Raw genomic sequence first — 9,601 nt, 5'->3', positions numbered from 1 at the left:
TGATTTACATGCTTGAACAAAGTGTATTTAAATGGCTTCTTTCATTTGAGAAACTTTTGTTTTAAAGATTGAATTATATGATATGCATTGCTCTTGCTACTGAAACCTAGAGTTTGGATCTGCGACTAGAGATTGTTAGATATATTTCACAAATGTCCAATCCCATCCGCAGACCTGACACATTTATATATGGAGTTGCGGTGCACCTGGGTAGCTCTTTAAATAGTGAAGGGTAATAGCAGGGAAAATACGAGAGCAAGATGAACCAGAAATATATATATATATATATATATATATATATATATATATATATATATATATATATATATATATATATATATATATATATATATATATATATATATATATATATATATATATATATATATATAAAAGCAATATTTTATCCTCACAAGGGGTAATTATACAAGTGTTGAAGTTGTACAACCATGGATTTTACAGAGTACTACACATGGGTTTTGATGGAAGAACTATATCCGGTTTGATCATCATGGTACTTATCCCACAACATAACTCCTCCATATTTTGCAGAACCTTTGATTGCTGGAAGCACTTTGGAAGTTAGGTCACCAACAGAGATATACCCGCTTCCTGCAGCCGTAGGTGATGCAGGCAGCCCCAAGAAAATCTTGGTTGCTGGGATCTCAGAAGTCCACTGTTTCCAAGAATCTTCAAAACTGGTCATACCTCCCGAGTACTGACAAGGAGGGTTGTTATAGAACTGAACCCAAACAAAGTCAAAAAGACCTGTTTTAAGGGCAGTTCCAATATATGCATCTGGGAAAGGACACTGAGGAGCTGCTGTCAAATATACCTTTTTGCCTTGACTGCTGTATCCAGAAAGATACCTGGCAAGGTCATCCCAGTGTTGGGTGGTTCCTCCTTCGATATCAAAGTCGATTCCATCCAAAACAGCTTCACCAAGAGGACGTGTGGATGATTTCCCACCTAAGAAGTTATTCCAGAGGTAAGTGGCGACTTGTTTGGCATCTGCAGCAGAGGTGAGGTAGTAGCTCCCAGCTGCTCCTCCAATGGTCAGCATCACTTTGATTCCTTTCGCTTGACATGATTTGATTTCAGAGCTTAAATTGGTGCAGCCATTGCTGTATGGATCGCAGTGACCTGCAAGATTAATCATGGGGGTTTGACCGTTTCCGAAAGTTGGAAGAAACGCAAGGTTGACGAAATCATAGTTCCCTGTCGAGCACGTTTCAGCCAACGTGCCCTCACCCCCGTTTTGACCCCAGTAGATAGCGATGCCACCAGCATTGATACCCGCTGCTAGTAACAACATCATTGAAGAGAGTAATCCTAACTTGTATGTCATTTTAAGCCTTGGGTATGAATGATTGTAAGTTTAGGTAATTGTAGAAGAAGGTAATTAATGATGTTCTTGAGTGTTTGAGAAGTCTGGTTTATATAGTGAAGGGATTGCCCTATTGGCATAATACTAATTTTTGAATATTTTTAGGAAAGCAAGCACCTTGGAGGGCACTGCGTGGAATCCTCTTTCAGCAGACACTTAATTGGTTGAACTCGTTGGAAAGCTTCTGTCTAGTAGCCAGGTGTGTCATGTATTTTGTCTGTATCTTGTTATATGCATTATAAATTTAAAAAAGCCATTTTATGATTTCTTAATCCTATGTATCAAACAAATTTGTCTTTGTGCTATTGTCCCTGAGGTGTGGTATTACGAATATATTCAAGTATATTACTTTGATCACCTTCTCTTGAGAATGCTATATTGTACTTTATGGCATTTACATAGCTTGTAGATTGTAGGAGACAATAATCAACAAAATTATATCCATCCCGTATGTGATACCTGGTTATTTGAAATTTGTTGGCCCTCCCTCCCTCAAATCTTATCCCTAGAGTATTGTTCAATATTTACAGTTTCCACTCACTCACCATATGCATTTTATAGTATACTAATCTATCAATGTAGCCAGTAATCTATCACACGAGTTTATCTCAACCATAGTGAACTTGCATCATATAAGATACCAATGGAACACTGTCCGTATTAAAATTAGAGTAAATTACTGAAATCGTCCCTATGGTTTTGTCAAAATTACACGTTTGGTCCCTAACTTTTTTTTTGCACTCGGATCGTCCTAGTGGCTTGATTTTGTTGCGTTTTTCGTCCCTTACATACATAAAGTTAGGGACCAAACGTGCAATTTAGACCAAACCATAGGGACGAAAAACGCAACAAAATCAAACCATAGGGACGATCCGAGTGCAAAAAAAAAAGTTAGGAACCAAACGTGTAATTTTGACCAAACCATAGGGACAATTTCAGTAATTTACTCTTAAAATTATTAAAAAAAATTACTTCAGCATTAGGTTTTAGAGTTTAAAGGAATTTATCAGTTTAACCGGTAATCGCACATGATGACAATGAGAATCAAATAAGATGGTCTTGTTCTATTTTGTGGCCCCGGCCCCATATACAGGACATTACCTAAAATTATTTGCAAAAACAAAGTTTGGTTGTGGATTTCAAGCCACTTCCTAGAATCCTATGTAACAATACATATAGCTAGTGTCAATCAACAATGATCAAAGTTTATCAGAGTCAAAGATGTTATTTTGGATAACACAATATATTGAAAGGCTAGCAGGATAAAGAAGTTTAACTATTTCTCAATAAGACAAATCAAATACAAACAACATTTCATATTATTGTTGATTATTGTCTCCAACAAGGCAACAATTTACCAGTCCATGGCATACATACAGGACAACAGAGCATTATGAAGAGAATTTAGTCACAACGAATATATTTATATTAGTTCATACGATCATAGGTCAATGCCAATAACAAAGGAAAAAACTTGATTGTATCAATTTACCCACTAAATTATTATTAAAAAATTAATAATTTAGTGGCTAAAGTGATAATATGGTGAAATTGCATTGTGATTTTCTGTATTTTGCCCGCAAAATTTGGTTTTTTTTAAAACGGTAAAAAAGTATAATGGTTCAATCATTAAGAGTCTAAAAAACCGAATTTTGTCCGAGATTAAAAAACCGTAATATATTTCATTTTAGAAGACGGATCTCAATTTAATGTGGCAGACAACAAGAAACAGATAACCCCTTAAGATAATTCAACCAATCATTCATGTGTCCACTTCAAGATAATTCAACAGAGTGCCTTACAAGGTGCTTAATCCCTTAAGTAATTCAAAGACATTAGCAGAAAAATACGCCTTTCACTATTATATAAATGGAACTTGTATTTTGTATCAGAAACCACACATTTAACTCAAACTGTAGTGTTAATTCGGTAACAAAGCAACAATGACATTCTATTCAGCATGTTCTCTGGCAATTTTGGCCTCATTTCTAGCAGCACTAGTGGTGGGCTCTAATGCTGGTGGGATTTCAATTTATTGGGGCCAAAATGGAAATGAAGGAACTTTATCTGACACTTGTAGCACAGGAAACTACGAATATGTAAATATAGCGTTTCTTTGGACATTTGGCAATGGGCGCACACCAAGGATGGACTTAGCTGGCCACTGTGATCCCTATAGCAATGGATGCACCAAGTTAAGCTCTGACATCAAGTCATGTCAAGCAAAAGGTGTCAAAGTTATGCTATCTATCGGAGGTGGGATAGGCAGCTACTCCATTGCCTCCAAGGAAGATGCTCAGGAAGTTGCTACCTACCTATGGGACAACTTTTTAGGTGGAGAAACAACTAGTATTCGTCCACTTGGCAACACGTCATTGGATGGAATTGATTTTGACATAGAATCAGGCGGAAGTCAACACTGGGATGATCTTGCAAGGTATCTTTCAGCATATAGCACCAAGAGTAAGAAGGTGTACTTAACTGCAGCACCACAATGTCCTTACCCTGATGCATGGTTAGGGGGTGCCCTTCAGACTGGTCTGTTTGACTATGTTTGGGTTCAGTTTTATAACAATCCTCCTTGCCAGTATTCTGCGAATATTACTAATCTTGAAGATGGTTGGAAGCAGTGGACTTCTGACATCCCGGTGTCCAAGATTTTCTTAGGGCTACCCGCTGCTTCTGAAGCAGCTGGAAGTGGTTTTATTCCTGTCAATGATCTTACTTCCAAAGTGCTTCCAGCAATTAAGAGTTCGCCTAAATATGGAGGTGTGATGTTATGGTCTAAGTATTATGATGATCAAACTGGATATAGTGCATCCATTAAGAAATATGTATGATATTTTAAAGAACCGATGTTTATGTAATTATTGGTATATCCAACTCTTTTGTTAAGATATTCATATGCAATTTACTACGCTAGTCAAAATTTTCATGGTTATGTTCTACATCTCTGCAGATAGCAACCATATATTGTACAAAATCCACACATATGATGATTGTGTTAAATAACATGGAACATTGTTTTAGCACGATATTTTTGAAAAGGATATTGTGTATTGACCTTGAAAATTTAAATCTCGAACTAATGTGAAGAATCACGGCTGAAATGATTAGTGATAGGTAATATTGTGTATTGATTGTATAGTGTGTGTATTAATATATTATAGGTTAAAAGAGATCTCTATACATAGAGATAAATATTACACTAAAGTATCCTCTAGTCTAAATGTCTAATACAAGAGTGTCAAATAATAGGCATTGAAACAGTAGACTTTCTCATGTTATGCACTGTATTTTTGACATGGTTGTAGAAAGAAGGAAACTTATTCATGTGTTTGGACCATTACCTAAAGGTGATGAAACTGCATTTTATTTTCATTTACCATGAACATTAAATTTGTTCCGGGAATTTTTTTACTCCACGAATGACATTTGGTTGGGGATTTCATACAACATAAACAAATAATAGAAATGCATACACGGCCAATCAACTTCGGAAGAGCATCATATGAGTCAACGAATTTACATTGGAGTATATGATAGTGACATGTTAGCACAAAACACAAAGTTCAATTATTTCTGAAAATTAACCAGTTTTATGCCTCGGGTATGTAGTTATGCACTATCATAATTCATTTTTTTTTATATTACGAAAAAAAGGAATTTGGGAATGTCAGAGGGCCATATTTATGTCCAACAGTGAAATGTACATGTAGGACGGTATTACATTCTCAAAAGAAGTTCATCAAAGTAATATACTTGAATTAATTTCGTAAGAGCACAAGTCAATGGCAATAGCATGGAGACAAATCTATTTTAATACCTTAGAAAGAAACTCACAAAATGTTTTTTTCAGCTAATTATTATATAGCAGATAACAATAAACAGACAAAACAGATTACAAACCTGAGTACCATGCAAAGCTTTCCATCAATTTCAACAAATCAAGCGTCTGCTAGAATAGGATTCAACAGAGTGCCCTCCAAGGTGCTTCATTTCCTTAAAATATTTCAATAAATGGTAACATAATCATGCCAATAAGCCAATCCCTTCACTATATATACCAGAATTCTCAAACACTTGAACACACCATTACCTTCTACAATTACCTAAACTTACAATCATTCATACCCAAGGCTTAAAATGACATACAAGTTAGGATTACTCTCTTCAATGATGTTGTTACTAGCAGCGGGTATCAATGCTGGTGGCATCGCTATCTACTGGGGTCAAAACGGGGGTGAGGGCACGTTGGCTGAAACGTGCTCGACAGGGAACTATGATTTCGTCAACCTTGCGTTTCTTCCAACTTTCGGAAACGGTCAAACCCCCATGATTAATCTTGCAGGTCACTGCGATCCATACAGCAATGGCTGCACCAATTTAAGCTCTGAAATCAAATCATGTCAAGCGAAAGGAATCAAAGTGATGCTGACCATTGGAGGAGCAGCTGGGAGCTACTACCTCACCTCTGCTGCAGATGCCAAACAAGTCGCCACTTACCTCTGGAATAACTTCTTAGGTGGGAAATCATCCACACGTCCTCTTGGTGAAGCTGTTTTGGATGGAATCGACTTTGATATCGAAGGAGGAACCACCCAACACTGGGATGACCTTGCCAGGTATCTTTCTGGATACAGCAGTCAAGGCAAAAAGGTATATTTGACAGCAGCTCCTCAGTGTCCTTTCCCAGATGCATATATTGGAACTGCCCTTAAAACAGGTCTTTTTGACTTTGTTTGGGTTCAGTTCTATAACAACCCTCCTTGTCAGTACTCGGGAGGTATGACCAGTTTTGAAGATTCTTGGAAACAGTGGACTTCTGAGATCCCAGCAACCAAGATTTTCTTGGGGCTGCCTGCATCACCTACGGCTGCAGGAAGCGGGTATATCTCTGTTGGTGACCTAACTTCCAAAGTGCTTCCAGCAATCAAAGGATCTGCAAAATATGGAGGAGTTATGTTGTGGGATAAGTACCATGATGATCAAACTGGATACAGTTCTTCCATCAAAAGTCATGTGTAGTACTTTGTAAAATCCATGGTTGTACAACTTCACTTGTATCTTTAGTAATTATTATAAACTATTAAGTAATCAAGATATTCATAAATTTTGTCTATACTGCAGATCGTTTTATCTGTTTACACTTGCAGGATATGTCCAGATCTTACAGGTAATCAGTTACTAAAAAAAAAAAAATATTGCACGTAAGAGTATCCTGTTTTTGGTAGAAGTAACATTTTATAGCAAACATGTATATCATTTTGGAAGTTGGTTTAAATTCATTATTGCGATTTAAGGTCACAATAACCAGATTCAGGTGTTTGATTTTACTAGTTATTGTTGCCAGATTATTTATTGTTACTAGTTTAGATGAATATAAACTCACCTTGTTGCCCCTCAATTTAACAACCGACCATCCAATTTTGATTTTTTAATCACAAACAATAAATTAGTACAAAAACCCACAAATTATTTTCACACTGCTTATAACATTCGAATGATCGAATCATATTACAAAAAATGAGAAATCCACAAACTATATCCCCAAAAAATGAGAAATCCAAAAGGGAATTTCAGATTTGTGTTAAAAACAGAACCCTTCGTAAAATTATGAACTTATGAATAAAACAGAATTAAAAACTTTGAAAAAGTATAAAATAGAATATTTCATGTCATATACAATTATTATTCCAAAATAACAAACAGGTGGTCGTGCCGGAGTGGTTATCGGGCATGACTAGAAATCATGTGGGCTTTGCCCGCGCAGGTTCGAATCCTGCCGACCACGTAATTTTAGTTTTTCGGACATTTTTGAATTATCAAGCAACTACAAGCTAACCTTTTAAATACAAACTGTGACTACTTAATCTTTAATTTTTTTTTAAACTATTGAGATGGTATAATGGAAAAGTGGTTATCATACTTTTATAAATTTTCCAATAAATTGATTAAAATTGAATAAAGAGCTAACCTTTCAAATACAATCTGTAAAAGACTTATTATACTTGATTTTTTTTAATTACTATTGAGATGGTATAATGGAAAGGTGGTTATCATACTTGTATAAATTTCCAATAAACTGATTAAAATTGAAAAAAGAGCTAACCTTTGAAATACAAACTGTAAAAGACTATTATTATACTTGATTTTTAATTTTTTTTAATTACTATTGAGATGGTATAATGGAAAGGTGGTTATCATACTTTTATAAATTTTCCAATAAACTGATTAAAATTGAAAAAATATGTTACCAACCCGCATGATTGTTTTCTCAAGGCTGGTTCTTTATGTATACATATTTTATTTGTTTGTTTGACTTTGCTTTCAAACTAGAAAAGATAGCTCCGACAATAAATCAAGTTGTTTTAAACAATCAAGCTACCACAACAATAAAACATATTGATATAATATTTATAGAGTAGGAATATCTGTGACAAATTACAATGAAAACAATTTGAAACCATAATAACAAGTGGAAAGAAATCAAACAATATGCGCAAAGATACAATGACACTCCTGTAAAAATCACAAGAATATTAATATTTCATTCCAAATAAAAGGACCAAAAGCAAAAGGTAACTTGGTGCTCCAAATTTGTTTCCATTTGAAGCATTGTTATTTGTTGATGGCGTTGATTTTGATCCAGATCCATCTCCAGATGCTACAAATTCGGATAGCTTAATTAATATAAAAAATACTAAAGAATTCAAGTTCAATATCATCAATGGCATAACACATTACCTGAAGGAACACTTGGTGTCGATGTTGCAGTGGGAGCTTCAGTTTCGGGGGTTTCTCCTGATGGCTCACTTTGTGAGCTGGTGGGAGAAACTGTTGAACTTGTAGGTCCACTAGCAGGCCCACTAGCAGGCCCATTAGCAACGGCTATTAAAACAAATTTGGAGTAATTAATAACTAAAAGATTAAATTTCAATAAAGATATTTAAAAAGGCAAACATGAATCATACCATTGCATAGGTTAAGTGGAGGAGTTTGTACTTGACATGCACCGGGAAGGCTTATTGCAAGAGTTTGATTAATAGTGACACCGATATTAGGGCCATTGCCATTAAGCAACGAGCAAAGGCAACGTGGTTGTGACTGTACCACAGTTGAGAGTTGTGAGCAACATGAAGGTGAGGGGGTAGAAGAGTTGCCCGTGACATAGTTTAGGCATGAAGCTAAACCCATGAGTGTGTTGGTGCAAGTGCTTGATTGAGCCCGGGCTCCACCCCAGACCATGACCATTAGGACTAGGACTAGGCTCATGACTTCTTGACCTTTTAAAGCCATTGGTTAGGTAAGATTAACTTTGCTATCAACACAATGAGGGTATGAGTGTTTGTGATCAAGTGTGACTGATATCGCCTTATGCTTTTGTGGGATTGGTGATATGTATTTATAAAGAGATCGAAGTTATGGAGCCCAGGAAATGATTGGGGTTTGATATGATTAATTGATTATTATATATAGATTTGGTAGCCAACTTTACCGATTTATTTTGGCTTTGATTTCTAATTATTTAAGTTCCATGATTTTTCCCACTGATTTTGACATAAGAAAGAATTTTTTTTTTTTTTGATATATCTGCACACACACTAATACACCCATACACACACGTATATACAACATACACTATACATACATTAACATAAAAACATATACAAATACACACATGTAAAGTCAACTTTTCAAAAGGTTTACCTATTGAGTGTGTTTGTGCGTATGTTTTTTTTTCCTTTTGTAAATCAATTTTGTAAACTGTGCAAAACAATCAAAACCGAGTTTACAGTTTATATCAGTTTACAATACAAAAAGTTTAGATAGGATTTGTTTCTATAAAATAAAAACTGGTTTTCTCATATCTAGGAATGTAAATACAAAAAAAAAAAAAAAAAAGGAAGCCAACCCAATAGTAACTCTGTCATCATAGCACCATAGGTAGGGGTGTAATCAGGTCAAATAGTGCTAAGCTCGAACCTTGACTCGACCAAAAAACTCGAGCTCGAAACTCGATACAAACTCAGTCGAGCTTACATTTCCAAGCTCGAGTTCGAGCTTGTGAAATACTCAACACTCTCAAGCTCGGCTTGGTCCAATTCGTTTAAATTATAAAAAAATACAAAAAAAAATCATTAGATTATCTTAAATTCAAGATCAACTTACATTTAAAATTGCAAATATAATACTATTACATAGCATTTGTAA

At 35.3% G+C, this 9,601-nt stretch overlaps 4 protein-coding genes and 1 non-coding gene across 5 annotated transcripts; 3 read left to right on the top strand and 2 right to left on the bottom strand.

The window, feature by feature from the left end:
* Nucleotides 1-466: 466 nt before the first annotated feature.
* Nucleotides 467-1,348, bottom strand: LOC111913785 (hevamine-A). Its single transcript, XM_023909497.3, has one exon. It carries the CDS (start codon nucleotides 1,346-1,348, stop codon nucleotides 467-469), a length of 882 nt encoding a protein of 293 aa, XP_023765265.1.
* Nucleotides 1,272-4,399, top strand: LOC111913749 (hevamine-A). The gene is made up of 2 exons (XM_023909453.3): nucleotides 1,272-1,398; nucleotides 1,493-4,399. The coding sequence occupies exon 2, from the start codon at nucleotides 3,331-3,333 to the stop codon at nucleotides 4,225-4,227; it is 897 nt and encodes a 298-aa protein (XP_023765221.1). The 5' UTR covers nucleotides 1,272-1,398; nucleotides 1,493-3,330; the 3' UTR covers nucleotides 4,228-4,399.
* An 877-nt stretch (nucleotides 4,400-5,276) lies between these two features.
* Nucleotides 5,277-6,500, top strand: LOC111913784 (hevamine-A). The gene has a single exon (XM_023909496.3). The coding sequence runs from the start codon at nucleotides 5,534-5,536 to the stop codon at nucleotides 6,413-6,415; it is 882 nt and encodes a 293-aa protein (XP_023765264.1). The 5' UTR covers nucleotides 5,277-5,533; the 3' UTR covers nucleotides 6,416-6,500.
* A 599-nt stretch (nucleotides 6,501-7,099) lies between these two features.
* On the top strand, nucleotides 7,100-7,181 carry TRNAS-AGA (transfer RNA serine (anticodon AGA)). Its single transcript has one exon. It is a non-coding gene; the product is annotated as a tRNA-Ser (tRNA).
* Nucleotides 7,182-7,772: 591 nt separating this feature from the next.
* Nucleotides 7,773-8,783, bottom strand: LOC111913748 (non-specific lipid transfer protein GPI-anchored 15). Its single transcript, XM_023909452.3, has 3 exons — nucleotides 8,362-8,783; nucleotides 8,135-8,278; nucleotides 7,773-8,054 (listed from the first exon to the last, which is right to left on the bottom strand). The coding sequence occupies exons 1-3, from the start codon at nucleotides 8,684-8,686 to the stop codon at nucleotides 7,930-7,932; spliced, it is 594 nt and encodes a 197-aa protein (XP_023765220.1). The 5' UTR covers nucleotides 8,687-8,783; the 3' UTR covers nucleotides 7,773-7,929.
* Between the last annotated feature and the right edge of the window lie 818 nt (nucleotides 8,784-9,601).

The sequence above is a fragment of the Lactuca sativa genome, chromosome 8 (genome assembly GCF_002870075.4).
Source record: "Lactuca sativa cultivar Salinas chromosome 8, Lsat_Salinas_v11, whole genome shotgun sequence".
Classification (NCBI taxonomy): Eukaryota; Viridiplantae; Streptophyta; class Magnoliopsida; order Asterales; family Asteraceae; genus Lactuca; species Lactuca sativa.
This window is presented reverse-complemented; position numbering and strand designations above follow the sequence as displayed.

Excerpts from the sequence above, each read along its gene's own strand:
- LOC111913785 (XM_023909497.3), bottom strand. The coding sequence starts at position 1,348 with ATGACATACAAGTTAGGATTACTCTCTTCAATGATGTTGTTACTAGCA.
- LOC111913749 (XM_023909453.3), top strand. The coding sequence starts at position 3,331 with ATGACATTCTATTCAGCATGTTCTCTGGCAATTTTGGCCTCATTTCTA.
- LOC111913784 (XM_023909496.3), top strand. The coding sequence starts at position 5,534 with ATGACATACAAGTTAGGATTACTCTCTTCAATGATGTTGTTACTAGCA.
- LOC111913748 (XM_023909452.3), bottom strand. The coding sequence starts at position 8,686 with ATGGCTTTAAAAGGTCAAGAAGTCATGAGCCTAGTCCTAGTCCTAATG. Across the intron at positions 8,279-8,361 it reads TCCACTTAACCTATGCAATG|CCGTTGCTAATGGGCCTGCT; the intron begins GTATGATTCATG and ends TTGTTTTAATAG. Across the intron at positions 8,055-8,134 it reads GACACCAAGTGTTCCTTCAG|CATCTGGAGATGGATCTGGA; the intron begins GTAATGTGTTAT and ends CCGAATTTGTAG.